General features: G+C 38.0%; 1 protein-coding gene and 1 pseudogene across 1 annotated transcript; both read left to right on the forward strand.

Moving 5' to 3' along the window:
• Positions 1-8,497: 8,497 nt before the first annotated feature.
• Positions 8,498-9,421, forward strand: LOC133065886 (olfactory receptor 4C3D-like). The gene has a single exon (XM_061156372.1). The coding sequence runs from the start codon at positions 8,498-8,500 to the stop codon at positions 9,419-9,421; it is 924 nt and encodes a 307-aa protein (XP_061012355.1).
• An 8,602-nt stretch (positions 9,422-18,023) lies between these two features.
• On the forward strand, positions 18,024-18,920 carry LOC133065887 (olfactory receptor 4C13-like; annotated as a pseudogene).
• The last annotated feature ends 300 nt before the right edge of the window (positions 18,921-19,220 follow it).

Consider the following 19,220-nt stretch of genomic DNA (forward strand, 5'->3'; position numbering starts at 1 on the left):
TATTATATTCCTAGAACTTTCAACACTCCTTGAGTTACAGCAGTTTTAAAGATGGAGCCATTGTCACCCTGAACTTTAATTTAAGACCTCACTCACATCATAAGAAGTCAGTACAGTAAGATTTTGCCCATTAGTAAACATATGAACTTTGGGCATTAGCAAAACAATAGTAATAATTCAGTTCAGTTCAGTTCAGTTCAGTCGCTCAGTCATGTCCGAGTCTTTGTGACCCAATGGACTACAGCACGCCAGGCCTCCCTGTCCATCACCAAATCCCAGAGTTTACTCAAACTCATGCCCATTGAGTTGGTGATGTCATTCAACCATCTCATCCTCTGCTGTCTCCTTCGCCTCCTGCTGTCAATCTTTCCCAGCATCAGGGCCTTTTCAAAAGAGTCAGCTCTTCGCATCAGGTGACCAAAGTATTGGAGTTTTGGCTTCAACATCAGTCCTTCCAATGAATATTCAGGATTGATCTCCTTTAGGATGGACTGGTTGGGTCTCCTTGGAGTCCAAGGGACTCTCAAGAGTCTTCTCCAACACCACAGTTCAAAAGCAATAATTCTTCAACACTCAGCTTTCTTTATAGTCCAACTCTCACATCCACTCATGGCTACTGGAAAACCATAGCCTTGACTAGAGGCACCTTTGTTGGCAAAGTAATGTCTCTGCTTTTTAATATGCTGTCTAGGTTGGTAATAGCTTTTCTTCCAAGGAGCAGGCATCTTTTAATTTCATGGCTGCAGTCACCATCTGCAGTGATTTTAGAGCCCCAAAATATAAAGTCTGCCACTGTTTCCACTGTTTCCCCGTCTATTTGCCATGAAGTGATGGGACCGGATGCCATGATATTAGTTTTCTGAATATTGAGCTTTAAGCCAACTTTTTACTCTCCTCCCATAGATTTTTTTCAGTAACAACTGAACTCTAATCCTTTGGGCAAACTCAAAGTTGTTGCCTGAAAGAGAGCAGTTTGAAGAGACTTAAAATTCTTTTGAGTCTCTGTGGACCAAACCAGCTTGTTGGTTTGAACAACTGAAACCTGCTGAGTTTCAGTTATAAGTTTTTTTAAAGGCTGGACAAGATCTTCATAACCCAGAATCCAAATGCAGCAATAGCCTGTAATGCCCAAGAATCTTCTCAATTATCTTAAAGTCATATTTGGCTCATTTAGGAATTTCAGACAATAAAGTATAAGGATTGGATACATATTATTCATATATCTAGAACAAGTCTCCATTTATCACTTGACATTTTTTACACACAAAATAGGAGTGTTGCATGGACTATTACACGAAATTAATAGCCCCTGTTCCTTTAAATTCTCAATGATGGGTTTTAACCCTTCCTTAACCTGGGGATTTAGTGGGTACTGCTTTTGATGTGAAAATAGGTGAGGGTCCTTGAGCTTGATAATGACAGAAACAGTGTTTTGTGCTTGACCCAGTTTTTCCATCAGCTCACACTTTAGGATTTACATTTTGTTTAATTAAAAGAGCAGGTTCCATATTCATGAGAACAGAGGCCTGGACCTTGCTCAGTATATCCACAGAAGGAGTAAGGGAGACTCTGGCCAGATTAGAAACTCTAGAAAATAGCACAGAGTCCTAATTACAGCTTAAAGTATGATGGAAATAATATCATTTGGCTCCTCCAGACAGCCCCATTACAGTAGTGGATCAGGAGGAAAGCAGACCACAGGTTTCAGTGAGCACAGAGAAATTTGCCCCAGTGTCCAAAATGAATCAAATGATTGGCCCTCTACAGTTATTAGTACCCAGGGTTCTTCAAGTGTAATTAGGATGAGAGCTTTTCTGGAAACTCCTGGGCACCTTTGGTCCTGATTGTCCTGAGAGCCCAACCTCTGGGCCCCAGAGTAAGATGGAAAAACTGGAGAGATACAGAGCAACATATATGTCACTTCTACCCACTTTTCTTGTTTTCTACAGAACTGGTCTAGTTGTAAAACAATATAATTAAGAGACGCTTCAACAGGTCAGCGTCCCCTGTCTTCCAAAGGATAGTGTGGTCATTTGGTATCACAGAAGATCAATCATATCTTTTTTTAAATTCTGGGGATCAAACTTGTCCCAGTTTTTAAAATATATTGTAACGAATTGGTTGTGAAACCAATAGCTCTCATCTGTAAGAGAGAAAATGGTGACATGCACAGCCGTGGTTTTTTCACACCAGAAGCATCCTTCCCTACTCTAGATGGGATGTAGACAGGCTTTCCACTGAAGCTTTCCTTCCCTGTCAGATGCAGTCTGTCCCCTACCAACGCAGGCATCTTACTCATCCCTCCCAGTTCTACCTCTAAGGCAGGGTAGAGACGCACCAGGGGTAGACCTGATGGCATCCCAGATTGATTTTCAGTTCCTTACCACCAAGACCTTTGTTTGATTTGCTCTTTGCTCTGATGCAGAGTGTAACAGAGTAGATTTCCAGAATCTTTCCCAAGCTAGGACTACTAGGGGAAGCATTCGTCTTTCATGTCCCTGTGCACATTTCTGAATACAGTCCTGACCTCTGTAGAAGTGGTGAGTCACAAAAGGATGAAGGACAATGAAGATTCCCTTGTGAGTGTCACAACACCAGTATAGCAAAAAGGTGGTGGAGTGTTGGTCAATGAGGAAAAAGTGATTTTTGTCCTCAAGCTACTAGGGCCAATCCTTCCAGTTAATTCCCACAGATTCCACAAAAGGAATATCTAGGGAGTTGAGACAAAAGCCACCAGAGAGCCTCCTCTGTCCACTAAGAGCTAGCACTACCAACGGAAGAAGCCCATCGCACTTCCAATCTGACCAGATCTTGCAATTCCTGATTGTGTCCTCAAAAGCCTCATGGTCACCAGCAGTGCTTCTATTCACAGAGATCAGAGGCACAGCCATGACAAAGACTCACTTTCAGGTCGCTGGCCCCTGAGGCAGGCAGGCAAGAGAGTGCCCTCTAGCCTGAGAGACCTTCCTGGAGCTAGAGCTCCACCTCACTCCCAAGCATGCTCCTGTAACTTTCGGCTCCTAGCAAGGCTAGGCGCTTCCATACTTGGGGTCTAAGTAACAGTACATAGGAACGGCATGGATCACAATTCTCTTGAAAGTTGATAATCTGATAGACTAGGTTAGTAGTTCTAATTTCCCACACAATTATGAAATGGTCAAAGTGACCAGGAAAAGGTGACTGAGAAAGGAAAGTTCAACCCACACGCTTTACCCATCTCTGGCCGCTCCCCTGTGAGTGACATTGGGTGTCTCTTGGCATTGGCAGATCAGTATAAACCCTCCACAAGGCTCCCCTTTTTTGGAGCTGCCTTCAGTCATTATAAGGCACTGCAAAACTACAGAGCAAGGCTCATCAGTCCGTCAGGTTGTGTCATTCATTCACACAGGCACACCACAGAGTTAGAAAGTAAAGCAGAAAGCATGTATACTGAGAAAGCAGAGAGGGTAGAGCTCTGAGTGTTCTTACCTTGTCCTGAAGATCCTGGACAAGCCCCCAAGATGATAGCTTACAGTGACAGGTGTCAGATTTGTGATCTCTGAAGAAGATTTAGCTTTGGGACCAGGGACCAGGCTTGATCACTCAACAGCATTTATGTAGCAGAGTTTATTAAAGTGAAAAAGGACAGAGAAAGCTTCTGACATAGACATCAGAAGGGAAATGGAGTGTGCCCCACTCAGTAGTCTAAGCAAGGGAGTCATACACTTTTAATCAGTTATTACAATAAATCAAAATAATGTCTCAAGGTTGTAAAGATCTTACTAGACCCACTCCCATAATTTATGTTTTATGATAACAGAATTAGCCAAAAGGTTTTCAGGAAGGAGAAATCATCCTCAAGAAGGATACTTTGATGTTACATAATCCTTACTAAGGAATGTTGGGGCTGGGGGGAGAAGTTTGTTCTTTCCTCCTCCTTGAGAATTCCAGATCCCTATCTCCTCTTTGAGAGCCCCAGGCCCTTTTCTCCTCCTCAGGGCCCCTGGACTTCTTATCAATCTGCCAAGTAATTGATTCTCTCACCCTTGAGTTTAAGAATCTGTATTGTTGTCTCTCTATGATCCAAACCACTTTGTCTTTGGATTTGTATTCTGGAGATAGACTTTCATGGTATAGCTCCAGGAACTCCTCTTTTGAAAGCTTATTTTTATATACAGCCTTCATTGATTTAGACCTAACTCCACTCTTTCCCTTTAATGCTACTATAGCATTTGAGAGTTGGATGAGACAGGTGTATAGGTTCTAAAGCAATCTCTCTACCCAACACTGTAGATATTTAAGTAGAAGCTGGATGATTACTCAGTGGGCCATTGTGAATGGACTTCAATCCTTTATGAGGTTGAGAATGATAACCATGTCAGTATATACTAATTATCTGATTTGGTTCTGGCTTTCAATTCAGAGTTGATAGAAGAGATCTAGACATTTTTTTTTATTAAAGCACTTTAGCAAAATCCATATCTCCTATCCTTCTTTATATACTTTAAAATCCTCTTTCAGACTGCCGTTGACATTTCCCACCATGAATAGCATTATAGCACTCTAAAATTGAAGATCATGGCATCTGGTCCCAGCACCTCATGGCAAATAGATTGTGAAAAAACAGAAATCGTGAGAGACTATTTCTTTGGGCTCCAAAATCACTGCAGATGGTGAATACAGCCATGAAATTAAGGTTCTTGCTCCTTGAAAGAAAAACTATGACAAACCTAGACAGTGTGCTAAAAAGCAGAGAAAAAACTTTGCCAACAAAGGTCAATATAGTCCAAAGCTTTGATGTGAGAGTTGGATTACAAGGAGGCTGGAAGCCAAAGAATTGATGCTTTCAAGCTGTGGTGCTGGAGAAGACTCTTAGAGTATGCTGGACAGCAAGGAGATCAAACTAATTAATCCAAAAGGAAATCAACCCTGAATATTCATTGGAAGGACTGATGCTAGAGCTGAAGCTCCAGTAGTTCAGTCAACTAACTTGAAGAGTCGACACACTGGAGAAGACCCTGATAGTAGGAAAGATTGTGGGTGAGCAATAGAAGATGAGATGTTTGGGTGGCATCATTGATTCACCGGACATGAGTTTGAGCAAATTCAGGGAGATAGTGAAGGACAGGGAAGGCTGGTGTGCTGCAGCCATCACAAAGGGTTGGACACAACTGAGCAACTGAACAACAACAATACTAGAGTTTCTGGTTAAGCTAGGTTTGGCCACGTGGTTTCATTTTGCTTAATATCTGTTCTTTCATGACACATGCTGCTCACAATGACCATATTCTCTGGAGTCAATCCAGAGGTAAGTACAAGTTATTTTTATTTTTATTATTGAAAGCATATCTGAACATGATGTGGTGAGTATTGTTTATATAGGAATATTTATGAGACTCATTGAATTATTTTTACAAAATAATTTCAAATATTGGGGTTTATTTCTCTCAGTAAATAATTTTTATAGATCTTACAATTTGTACCAGCATAAATGTTTCATGTCACTTTAGCTGTAAATCTGTGATTTAATGTAAGGATCCTGGTCCAGTGTTTATTGTCCTAGCTTCTTATTTACATTTGGAAAATGACATTCTCATTCCCTGTCTTACATTTACTTGCTATAAGTTGTGAATCTTTTATTTCTATTCTATATGGATATTATACAATGAAATTCAAATGACTGTAATGTATTTTCACATAATTGAAAAATGTATTTATTTCCATCATTATCACGTTAACCTCATTTCAAAATTGGCACAAATACTACTTTGAAGAAGTACTGTAAACTTCACTTGGTATGAAGTGCCAATATTATAATTGCATCCATAATTATAACTTAATATATATCTGAAAGGGCTTGTGAAGTGATGCTAGTGGTAAAGAACTAACCTGCCAAACTGTACATGTAAGAGATGGGTTTGATTCCTGGGGCAGGGAGATCTCCTGGAGGTGAACATGGCAACCCATTCAGTATACTTGCCTGGAGAATTCCATGGATAGAGGAGCCTGGGGTCCATAGAGTCACGAAGAGTGGGACATGACTGAAGGGACTTATGACATATATTTGAAAACAATATGCTAAAATTCTGATTTGAGTAAAGAGTAGATTAGAATGCAAATTATTTTAATATAATTTAAATATCTGATAGTTACCCACATAGATGTTTAATTTACACAGTACAAAGTATTCACACTCCATAATAAGCCCATATGTTTTCAAATATTTAAATTCATAAGTGGTCAACTATTTTGTTGTTGTTGTTGTTTATTTTCGTCCTGTCACAGGGTTTTGCCTTCATGCAAACTTAGGGAGGAATTTGAAATTAAAAGTTAATGCTCTAAAAGTTCTTCTCTGCTGTTCAGTTAATTTCAGGAAATAATTGGATTATTGGCAAGACCCGCTAATGATGATGAAATACCCTTGAAATCCCATTAGCTACAGCTAAGAAACTTTACATATTTGTCCACAATTAGAATACATGGTTCTACTTTTAAAGTTCATGCAAAGGGACCATTTTATAAGCCAACCAAGACATTTATCATAGCTGAGCTGACTGGCATTTTAAAATCTTGCATTTGCTTCTTTCTTGATGAACAGCTACCTGAGGACCTAATATGGACCAACGTCAGACCTGTTCATAGGTAAGATTTCTTTTTTCCCCTCAGGAAATCATAGACTCTTTATCATAGACTCTCAGGTAGAAATGGATGTTGTAACATATCACCTGTTACACTCAAGTATTTAACATTAAAATGTGTTTTCAGCATACAGACCATCAAGGAAGATAGATTCAAGTACAATACTACTAATTTAGAAGTAGAGATATTTTGGTGGTTTTTTTTTTTAATTGCTATATATTTAAATTAGTAAGAAAATAATAAAATTAATTAAATTAAATTAGGATGAACAATTCAATTTTCACCCAAAATTTTCTCTATTTTGTATTACAAATGAAGGCTATTCTGGTGATGCTGAACAATTTTAAAAAATATCTCTGTTAAAAAGTATATTTTTCAGACATGCACTATATTTCAATTAACCATTTATCCAATGTTGAGCATTTAAATTTTTCACAGTTATTAATAATTGTGTTGAACATATTTGTAAATAATAAGTTTTCTACTTTAAAAATGTTTCCATTAGGGCTTATTCCTCCAAAGAGTGTTGTGCACCAAAGAAAACTGAAAAAGCAAATTATTTATTCAGAGATACTTCTAAATGTTTTATTATGTTAATTATATCTAACCCTTACTCTTTGTACATTATACCCTTTTCTGATCTGTTGGAAAATCCTATATCAGAATAAGAAATTGCAATGAAGCTGTTTCACTTTGTTTCCTTATAATTTTCAGTTTTGGAATTAGTGTTTAGTGGTTGATTTACAATGTTGTGTTTATTCTTTAAATATTTTTTGAAGTGGGCAATTTTTAAAATCTTTATTGTTTTTGTTTTTCTTTGTTTTGGACATTTGGCCACAAAGCATGGGGATATTAGCTCCCCAACAAGCGACTGAATCAGCACCCCAGAACTGGAAGCCGCAGTCTTAACCACTAGAACACCAGGAAAGTTCCTGTTGTGTTCATTGTGGACAATTAACAAATAAAGCTCTTTATCCATTTATCTTTGAAGGGAAAGTGTATTTGCTAAATACACTCTAGTGTATTTATGTTTCTGCTTTTCTTTGGAAATTTATGACTCCAAATTTCTCAATCTATTATTTATGCAGTAGTCTGTAACCAATTTCTTATGGGAAGATGGGAGAGAACACGAGAAGGCATGTAGCTTATGTATTCTGGCTTGATACCAGGTAGAGTGGGTCATTAGTGTCATATGCATATTCCCTAAACTGTCTGCTTATGATAAATATTTATTGGCCATGTATTTCTTTCCACAGTAAGAGCTAAGGTTCAGATGCAAATTTTCATGGTGAAGGGAATAACTCTTACCAGTGTGTAGCACCTCTTACCTTACAAGATGCATCTGAGAATGACAATTTGCAACCTCACAGACACAGAGGAGCCTGCAGAAGGAAATGGCAACCCACTCCAGTAGTCTTGCCTGCGAAATCCCACGGAGCCTGGTGTGCTACAGTCCATGGGATAGCAAAGAGCCGTATATGAGTTAGTGACTGAACAGCAATAAGACAAAGAGGAGGGCAAGGAAACATGGGACACCGAGATAACTCAGCAGAGTCATGTGGAGTTGGACAATGAAAGAGAATTCAGATCTTATGTAAATATCCCAGTGTTTTCCGTAAATTACACATCAAATGTCATCCTATAGATATTTTACAGGGGGCAGGCACTAGGTGTCTGAAGACATGATATGCATCACCAAGGAAGTAAGAAAATATTGAAGCAAGTAGTGGGGCAAAACTGCCAAACACGTGCTCTGGAGTCAGGAACTGCTCGGTTTTTGCTCTAAGAAATGCAGACTATAATTCTCTCATGATTAAAACCTATCATTTTTTATTCTTTTTTTTGATAATTCAGGCCCCAGGAATGCATCAGTTCCTAAATGGATCCCATGTCTCCTCACAACGTGACCAAATTTGTTCTTCTGGGACTCACACAGAATCCACATTTGCAGAAAATACTCTTCGTTGTCTTTTTGTTCATTTTGCTATTTACAGTGCTGGCCAACCTGCTAATTGTCATCACCATCTCCCTCAGCCCCACACTTTCTGCCCCTATGTACTTCTTCCTTACTCACTTATCCTTCCTAGATGCCTCCTTGACCTCTGTCACCACGCCCAAATTGATAATTGATCTGCTGTACCAGAGGACAACCATCTCCTGGGGTGCCTGCCTGACTCAGCTGTTTATGGAACATTTCCTGGCGGGATCAGAGGTCACCATCCTCATTGTCATGGCCTATGACCGCTACGTGGCCATCTGCAAGCCTCTGCACTACACGACCATCATGCGACAGGGGCTCTGCCGGCTCCTGGTGGTGGTGGTCTGGACTGGGGGGATCCTGCATGCCACTGTGCAGATTGTTTTCACCATGGACTTGATCTTCTGTGGTCCCAATGTCATTGACCACTTCATGTGTGATTTTTTCTCACTGTTGGAACTTGCGTGCAATAGTACCTATAGGCTTGGAATTGTGGTGGCAGCTAACACAGGGGGGATGTGCTTGCTTATTTTTTCCATGCTGCTCGTCTCCTATGCAGTCATCCTGAGCTCCCTGAAATCCCATGGCTCTGAAGGACGACGTAAAGCCCTCTCTACATGTGCTGCCCACTTCACAGTAGTGGTAATGTCTTTTGTCCCTTGTATATTCACCTACACGCGTCCTGTGGCTGTGTACCCTACAGACAAGTGGATGACTGTGTTCTTTGCAATCCTCACTCCTATGTTTAATCCTATCATTTATACAGTGAGAAACATAGAGGTGAAAACTGCCATAAGGAATTTGTTGAAGAGGGGAGTAATTTAGACTTGTCACGATGCCAAGAAAGTGATGATTTATATACATATGTAGAATTGTACCTGTTTTAAATTGTGAGAGTAAAAGTTTTGAGGATCATTGGCAGAAAAAAAAAAAAGCACAGAAACTATTTGTTGATTCTTTAACATTGGCACATTTTAGGTATTTTGATAAATTTTATTATACTTTCTAGAGTCTTCAATGTTCATGTTCATAGCTTCAGATTAGGCAAAGGAAAGATCTATAATCTAGTTTCATGATTTTAGAGAATGTTTTACTCCAGAGTCTTCCATTTACTTTACTAAATTTTGTGTACATGTTACTTGGGAGAAACCAGTTTTTTTCATAGGACATTGACTCAGATCTTCTATTTTTCCATAGCCTGTGGTAAAGCAACTAAGGGATAGAAATTTTTTTCAGTAGATCTATTGGGACAGAGCAGTTGAGTGAAGGAATTGCAGCTGAATTTCTTTTTTTTTTCCCCATATGGATTTACCAAAAGTCAAAAGTGAGGCACCAACAAAATGAGGAAGGAAAAATTCAAAATCTAATTGTTTCCTTGCCACTAAAAATAAGCCAGAAATTTTAGAATTATTCATTTGCTCTATTTTTTTAGAATTTTATTTTTAGTTGAAGAATAATTAGTCTATAATATTGTGATGGTTTTTGCCATACAACAACATGAATACCTCCCTCCTGAACCCCCCTCCCACCTCAGTCCCCATCCCACCCCTCTAGGTTGGCACAGAGCACTGGCTTTGGGTTCCCTGGGTCATATGGCAAACTCCCACTGTCTATCCATTTTACATATGGTAATGTGTATGTTTCCGTGCTACTCTCTCAAACCGTCCCGCCCTCTACTTTCCCCACTGCATCCACAAGTCTCTTGTTTATGTCTGTGTCTCCTTTGCTGCCTTGCAAATAGGATCATCAGTACTATCTTTCTAGATTCCGTATATATCTGTTAATATACTATATTTGAGTTTCTTTTTCTGACTTACTTAACTCTGTGTAATAGGCACTATGTTTATCCACCTCGTTGAAACTGACTCAAATGCATTTCTTTTTAAAGCTAAGTAATGTTCCGTTGTGTGTATGTACAACTTCCTGATCCATTCATCTATCAGTGGACATCTAGGTTGCTTCTGTGTGCTAGCTGTTATACACAGTGCTTCAGTGAACACTGGAGTACATGTGTCTTTTTCCCTTATGGTTTTCTCAGGGTATATGCCCGGCAGTGGGATTCTTGTGTCATATGGTAGTTTTGTTCCTAGTTTTTAAAGGAATCTCCACACTCTTCTCCATAGTGGCTGTATTAACTTGCATTCCCACCAACAGTGTGTAAGAGGGTTCCCTTTTCTCTACATATTCTCCAGCACTTATTGCTTGTAGACTTTTTGATGATGGCCGTCTATGTTCTTAAATAGCATTAGTTGTCTGTGGCATGTGCAGGTCTATAGAGAAGAAAATTATCTGCAGTCTTAATGATTCAATTCATCCCTTGAGAAGATGGTGTCAAATGTGTTGTAGTCTTGTCTCACCTGTAGCACTATATTTCAGCACTACAAGCTTTTTGAAATTTTCAGTTATGTCACTTCACTTTTACAAAAGCACAACAATAGTATGGTAACAGAGTTGTTTGTTGTTGTTTTTGTTGTTTAAGCAAAAAGTCCCTTCCTTTTTTCATTCATAAAAGTGAAGTGGTTAATGTGAACTTTCTGGATAGTTGGGGATACTTGCAATGCTCCTCACTGCACCTAGAGGACATCAGGTCATCTTGCGTTATTACATCACCCTTTATCAATCAGGACTTCTCTGACTGTCTAAGCAGACTGAAGTGCTATGTGCTCATGTGTCTGATTTTGTGACCTTGTGGATGGTAGTGTGCCAGACTCCTCTGTCCACAGATTTTTCCAGGCAAGAATGCTCGAGTGGGTTGCCATTTCCTCCTCCAGGGAATCTTCTTGACCCAGGGATCGAACTTGACTGTCTCATGTCTCCTGAATTGCAGGAGGATTCTTTACATGCTGAGTCAACTTCTCTGATTACAACATGCCATGTTTCTTTTCACAAATGTTGCTTGGTCAAACTCAGTGGTCAACTGGAGTTATTTCTTTCATGATTTGACCACACAGCAATGCCAGAGCATGGTACTGGGTGACTGTATTTACTAAGCTGTTCAAGGCTGTCTCCAGGAGGCAGGGATATACAGTGGAAAAAAGATTGCCTCTTCAACTACATTCCCTTACATCATATATAAAACACACCACTATAATACTCCTAGAGAAAAACCTAGGGAAAATACTCTTTGACATAAATTGCAGCGATGTTGTTTTTGGAATTGTCTCCTAGATATGTCTCTATTTTGTTTTATGGAAATAAAAAAGTAAAAAGCTCTTTGTTGTCTCAAATGAAAGCTTCTTTATTTTCAAAGTCCTCATCTTCTTGGGCTTAATTTCTTTTTTTTGTTTTGTTTTGTTTTTTCCTTGGGCTTAATTTCTTTAATACTTTATCATCTCAGAACTTATAATAGTTTTGACAATGTGAAAATGGGCACAGATGAGAAAGAGCTATTGGATCATTGTATTTCACTTCTAAACAGGTTTTAAAGGAGATTCCTACAAACAGGTTATATACAGATAAATCCGAGACAAAATAAAACAGAACAATTTTAGTTAAATAATACACAGGGGGACTTCCCTGGACATGTAATGGTTAAGAGTTTTAATGTTTAATATTTAAAAGTTTATAAAGTAGGGGACACAGGTTCAACCCCAGGTTGGGGAGATTCCACATGTCCTGAAGCAACTAAGCCCGCAGGCCACAACCACTGAGCCCAGTTGCTCAGCCACTGAAGCCACAAGCTTAAGTCCGTGCTCCACAACAGGAGAAGCCAAAACAAGGGGGTCCCATCACACCGCAAAGACGAGTAGCCCCTGCTTGCCATGGCTAGAGAAAGCCTGAGTGCAGCAAGCAAGACCCAGGGCAATTGAAAATACATAAATAAGTAAGCCACACAGGGTAAGAATATCTACACTTTTATGAGTCTTAGCTTTTCTCTCTAAAAACAGCAGGATTGTATTATCCAGGGGAAAAAAATTAATTTAAATCAGGAGCGTCACAAAATATAAATTAAATACAAAAAAATTGTTTAATTCACAGATTAATGGGAGAACTAGTAAGATATTATTAATCAGTCAAAAGGAAACTCTGATCTACCATTTTTAACATTGCCTAATTAAGAATGTGTAATGAATTTATTTGTTGTTATTGTTCAGTCGCTCAGTCGTGTCCAATTTTTTGTGACCCCATGGACTGCAACCTGTCCATCACACTCCTGGAGCCCACTCAAACTCATGTCCATCAAATCAGTGATGCCATCCAACCGTCTCATCCTCTGTCATCCACTTCTCCTGCCTGCAGTCTTTCCCAGCATCAGGGTCTTTTCCAGTGAGTCAGTTCTTCACATTCTTCACATCACATCTTTACTTTTTCATAGTTTATTACTATAAAGCCCTTCCTGTATTTCTTACTGACACTAACAGCAATTCTCCAAAGTAGGTATAATTATGATTATTCCATTTCACTGATGAGGAGGAATAAAGTTAAATAGAGCTAAATAATCTACATATTAACAGAGATAGAGCTTGTATTCAGATCATCATTCTTCTAAATTCAAATTTTATTCTTCCTCAATCATTTCAAAGAATCTCAGAGAAAAGAGAGCATGCAATTAGAATCTCTCTTATTTTCTAGTAATTGGAAAACATTCTATAGTATTTACATACCTCTATAGTGTGCCGACATACAGAAGCAGTTGGTTCTCAGAAAGCTATATGCCTTACTAGTGGAATACAAATCAGGAAGAAAATAACTAATATTTAAAATTATATTGAATTTCTTGTTCTCTTGGGGAAAAAAATCAGTGATTATGAAAACTAATTGTACAGTATCTAAGCTGTTGTGAACAATTTGAAGCGATATCAAATGGTCACAATGACATCATAAAATTAAATTTTAGCTTTCTTAACATACCGAAAAGATGGAGGACCAGAAAGATTATATAACATGTAAATCAGCTTTGATTTACCCTTCAAGTTTGAGAATCTGTGTTATATCTCTCCAATGTTTTAAACCACTCTGTCTTCAGAGTTGTATTCTGGAAACACATTTTACCAGTATAGGTCCAGGAACTCCTTGATTGAAAAACTATTTTTATGGTCAGCCTTCATTGAATTAGGCCTAACTCCATTCTCTTTCCATTGTATGCTTCTCTAGTGCTTGGGGAGCTGAACTGGATAGGTGTAGGGGAAAGGTGTAGGGGATAGGGGATAGGTGTAGGGGAAAGGTGCTGGGAAAGATTGAAGGCAGGAGGAGAAGGGGACGACAGAGGATGAGATGGTTGGATGGCATCACCGACTCAATGGACATGAGTTTGAGTAATCTCTGGGAGTTGGTGATGGACAGAGATGTCTGGCATGCTGCAGTCCTTGGGATCACAAAGAGGCAGACACGACTGAGCTACTAAACTGAACTGAGGGGTTCTAAAGCAACTCTTCTACTCAGCACTGTAGTTAATTAGATAGATATTGGATGACCGATTAATGAGTCATTGTAAATAGATTTCCATCTTTTATGAAGTTGACCATGATGACTTTGTCAGTCTGCACTAATTTTCTGATCTTACACTAGGTTTCATTCCAGAGTTGAAAGAAGAGTTCAAGACATTTTTACAATTATACTTCAACAAAATTTGTATCTCATAATTCGTTGTGTGTGTGCTCAGTTGCTCAGTCGTGTCTGAAGTTTTGAGACTCCACAGATTATAGCCTGCCAGGCCTCTCTGTCCATGGGATTATCCTGGCAGGAACACTGGAGCGGGTAGGCATTTCCTTCTCCAGAGCATCTTCCTGACCCAGGGATAGAAAAGCTCTGCTGTCTCCTGCAGCTCCTGCATTGCAGGCAGATGCTTTATGACTGAGCCACCTGGGAAGCCTTAGATAGTTTCAATTTTTCATTGAGACTATCTGAACATGGTGTGTGAGTGTGGTTCTATATAGGAATATTTCTGAGTTGAATTGAATTACATTTATTTATCAAATAATTTCAATATCAATATTTATTTATTTTAGTAGATAATTGTAATGGGCTTTACAGTTGGTGGTGATATATGTGTCATTCTTCTTTAGTTGCAAAACGATAACTTAAAGATCAGTTCCTGGCCTAGGATTTAGTGGCCTGGCTTCTTCTCCTTAGCAAATGACATTCTTATTCCATTTTTTAAATTTTCTTGTTATAAATTGTGAATAATATTGTCTGCCTTTTTTTAAATTCCATACAAATATTATTCAATGAAAGTGGCTGAAATAAGTGCATTTTACAATCTCTATGTACAGGTAAAGATTGTAATTGCTTTCATAATTATATAATTATAGAACTAATTATATCTAATATATCTAATTATAGAACTGGCATAATAAACAACTACTTTAAGAAGTACTTCGAATTTCATCTGTTTGTAGTGCCACTATTATAATAAGACTCTTAGTTACCACTGAATGTATATGAAAGCAATATGTTAAAATCATTATTTGCATATGTAAGTTAAGCCACAAATAACTATAATAAAGATTAAATATCAATTAGTTATCCACCTAAATATTTAGCTTACACAATACTATTCAGACATCATAATAAATTCATATGTTTTCAAATACCTGAATTCATAAGAAATCAATGTTTCTTTTTTTTTTCCCTCTTTTCATAGTGTTTTGTCTTCATGTAAACTCAAGAAGGAGGTTAAAATTAAAGATGCATGATAAAGAAAGCTCTCCTCTGCTATTCAGGTAATTTCAGGAAACAACTGATTTGCTGGCAAAGTCTAATGTGGTGAAATACCCCTGAGGTTCTATTAGCCACAATTAAGAAGCTTTAGAGAATGTGCCCACAAACAGGACATGTGATTATTTTAAGGTTCCTCCAAAGGTACCACTTAAAAGTCAACAAAGACATTCACTGTAACTGAGCTAGGTGGCAGGTTTAAATCTTACATTGTTGCCTCTTTCTTGGTGAACTAACAGCTTCCTGGGGCCCTGGCCATGGACCTATGTCAGACATGTTCATAGGTGAGATTTCTTTTTTTCAGGAAATCATATAATCATAGACTCTCAGGTTTCAATGGATCTTATAAATCATATTATCATCCTTAATCCTTATCTTTCCTACATTAACTTGTATCTTTTTCAGCATATATAACATTTAAGAAAGATGCATTCAATTACAATATTATCAATTTAGAAGTAGAAATATTTGGGGGATTTTTTTTTCCTTGTTGATATATATTTAAGTTACTGAGAAGAAAAATAATATTAGTTAGAATTATATCATAATAATTAAAGAGTTCAAAGTTTCATCCAAATTTGTTACAATTTATTTTACAGCCTAAGAAGTTTCTTTGATATAGCACAATTTTAAAAAATATCTCTGTTAAAAATTACACATTACTTAAGGAGTTGCCTGTATTCCAATGATAAATTTCTTTAGTGTTCAACATTTCTAAATTTCTAAATACTGTTTCTAAATTTTCCACAGCTCTTAATAATAATGTTTGACACATTTGTAAATAATGATTTTTGTCCTTTAAAAATATTTTCCATTAGAGCTTATTTCTAGAAACAGTAGTATGTAGCCAAAGAAAAATGAAAAAAGAAATTTCTATTTCTTCACAGTTATTTATAAAATAATGTTATTATATTACTTATGCTAACTATTACCTTATGTACACCATACCCATTTCTGATCTGTTGATATATCATATCTCAAAATAAGAAAATGCAGTGTAGCTGTTGCACTTTGTTTCCTCATAACTATAATTTCCAGTTTTGAAATCAATTTTTATTAAAGTATAGTTGACTTACAATGCTGTGGTTATTTTGGGTAACTAAAAACTAAGCTCTTTATCCATTTATCTTTTAAAGGAAAGACATATTTTGGCAGAACACATTTTATTATATTTATGCTTAGTCTTCCATTTTCTTTGGGAAATTTATGTCCCCAAATTTCTCATCCTCTTAGTAATCCAATCGCCTATAACCAGAAATTATGGAAGATGGATGCTATGGGAAAATTGGAGAAGGCTTGAGAATGCATGAAGCAGACACATGAAAGAGTGAAAAGATTTCTTCATGGATGGGTGCCTTGCTGCTGTTTGGGAATGAACTTTCAGTTCTTAAGGGTATTTAACAGGGGCACTCTTCCTGACTTGTGTGCACAGATACACATTCATATATAGGGTAAGTGTACAATAAATATTTTTGAATGAGTAAAGTTGTAATAGGTAACTAACTCAACAATAGATTTTATCTGTGCTTGTGTTAGTCTGTGTATATATGTATAAATGTATAGCTACCTATCTCTGTACATTACCTTAAAGAATCTTTCTGTTCTCCACATTAACTTTGCATTTTTAGAACTTTGAAAATAAGGATTTCCTCTACTTGAAAGATCTTTGTTTACTGAAAAACTGTGCAATAGTTATTTTTTATCCAATTTTCTGGAAGCTGTATATTAATTGAATACATCTATGTTGAATTCAATGTAAAACATAATTTTGAAGAATACTAAATATCAATTAACAAACACTATAACTATCTTGAAAGTAAAAAGACCACTAGCATACTTTTTCCTAAAGGCAATTAAATATTTTCATATTTACCTCATAAGGTCCATCAAAAACTGTTAAACTTTCCAACTTCCCTTTCAAATGTGTATTTTTGTCTCTTATAAAGTAGAGAGCAATAATAAACAGAGCAGAAGAAAAAGAACACATGAATTCCCCCTAGGTTTGTGGTCTGGAGAATCAGGCATATTCTTACCCATATTGAATGACAATTCGCCAAGCTTTCACTCATCATCTAATAGATTTCAGACACTGCAGACATCATGTCAGGCACCATGGTTAGTGAGAAAACACAGTTGAATAGTTTATGTGTTTTGGTTCTACCAGGCGGAGTGTGTCACCAGTGAATTCTGCATATTTACCAAAACCCTCTGCTTACGATAAATTTTATTGACCGTGTCTTTCTTTCCAGTTAGAGCTGAGGGTTCAAATGTAAATTCTCATGAAAAAAGGAGTAACTCTTACCTGTGTGGCACCTGTCACCTTACAAGATAGAAGATGCACACCTAAGAATTTAATGCAAGCTGTAATGTGACAGAGGTGGGCTTAGAAACACAGGGCACTGAGATTCTAATCAGAGACACGTGGAACTGGAACCTGAATGAGAATCCAGGTCTCATGGAGACAGCCCAGTGTTTTCACAGTAACTACAGATCATGTGTTGCCCTATAGGTAATTTTTGGGTTACAAGTACAACGTGTCTGAAAAGATGGAAAGCATCATGGAGAAAATAAGAAAGACATGAAACAAGTACTGGGGCAAAGTTCCAAGGACATGCTCCACAACTGCAGTGACTGCTCTGTTTTTGTTGCAAGAAATTCAGACTATCATGCTATCATGATTAATAGGTACAATTCTTGATTCCTTTGTAGGTAATTCAGGACCCAAGAACACATTGCTTCCTAAATGGAGCCCCTCACATCTTCCAACAACATGACTAAATTTCTTCTCTTGGGACTCACACAAAATCCACAACTGCAGAAAATACTCTTTGTTGTCCTTTTGCCCATTTTCCTATTCACTGTGCTAGCCAACCTGCTCGTTGTCATCACCATCTCCCTCAGCCCCACACTTTCAGCTCCCATGTACTTCTTTCTCACTCACTTGTCCTTCATAGATGCCATCTTCACCTCTGTCACCACGCCCAAGCATCACTGACCTGCTGCACCAGAGGAGAACCATCTCCTGGGGTGGCTGCCTGACTCAGCTCTTTGTGGAGCACTTCCTGGGAGGAGTAGAGGTTATTGTCCTCATTGTCATGGCCTATGACCGCTACGTGGCCATCTGCAAGCCTCTGCACTATGCGACCATCATGCAACAGGGGCTCTGCAAGCTCCTGGCGGTGGTGGCTTGGATCGGGGGGACACTGCATGCCACTGTGCAGATTCTTTTCACGGTAGACTTGACCTCCTGTGGCTCAAATGTCATTGATCACTTTATGTGTGATTTCTTCTCATTATTAAAACTTGCCTGTAGCCACACCTACACTCTTGGAATGGTGGTGGCAGCTAACACAGGGGGCATGTGCTTGCTCATTTTTTTCCTGCTCCTCATCTCCTACATAGTCATCCTGAGCTGCCTGAAGTCCCATGGCTCTAAAGGACGACACAAAGCCCTCTCCACATGTGGCTCCCACTTTACAGTAGTGGTGCTTTTTTTGTCCCTTGTATATTCACCCACATGCGTCCTGTGGCCACTTACCCTGCAGACAAGTGGGTGACTGTGTTCTATGCAATCCTATGTCCCATGTTAAATCCTATCATTTATACAGTGAGGAATGCAGAGGTGAAGGTTGCCATGAGGAATTTGCTAAAGAGGAGAGTCACTTAGGATGTTCATGATGTCAATAAATTGATGATTTACATTAATAGATAGTATTGCTCCTACAGTAAATTTTGTTAGAATGTAAGAAATTTTCAGATCATTGACATAAACAGAAAAGCCCAGAACCATTATTATTTAGTTAATTATTTAGTATTGATATATTTTAGGCATTTTGATAACTTTTAACGTACTTTCTAGAGAATTCAATGTTCATGTTCATAGCTTCAGATTAGACAGTGGAAAGAATAACTATAAATCTCTGGTTTGATAATTATAAAGTATTTTTTTCTCCAGAGTCTTACATTT

The sequence above is a fragment of the Dama dama genome, chromosome 12 (genome assembly GCF_033118175.1).
Source record: "Dama dama isolate Ldn47 chromosome 12, ASM3311817v1, whole genome shotgun sequence".
NCBI lineage: Eukaryota > Metazoa > Chordata > Mammalia > Artiodactyla > Cervidae > Dama > Dama dama.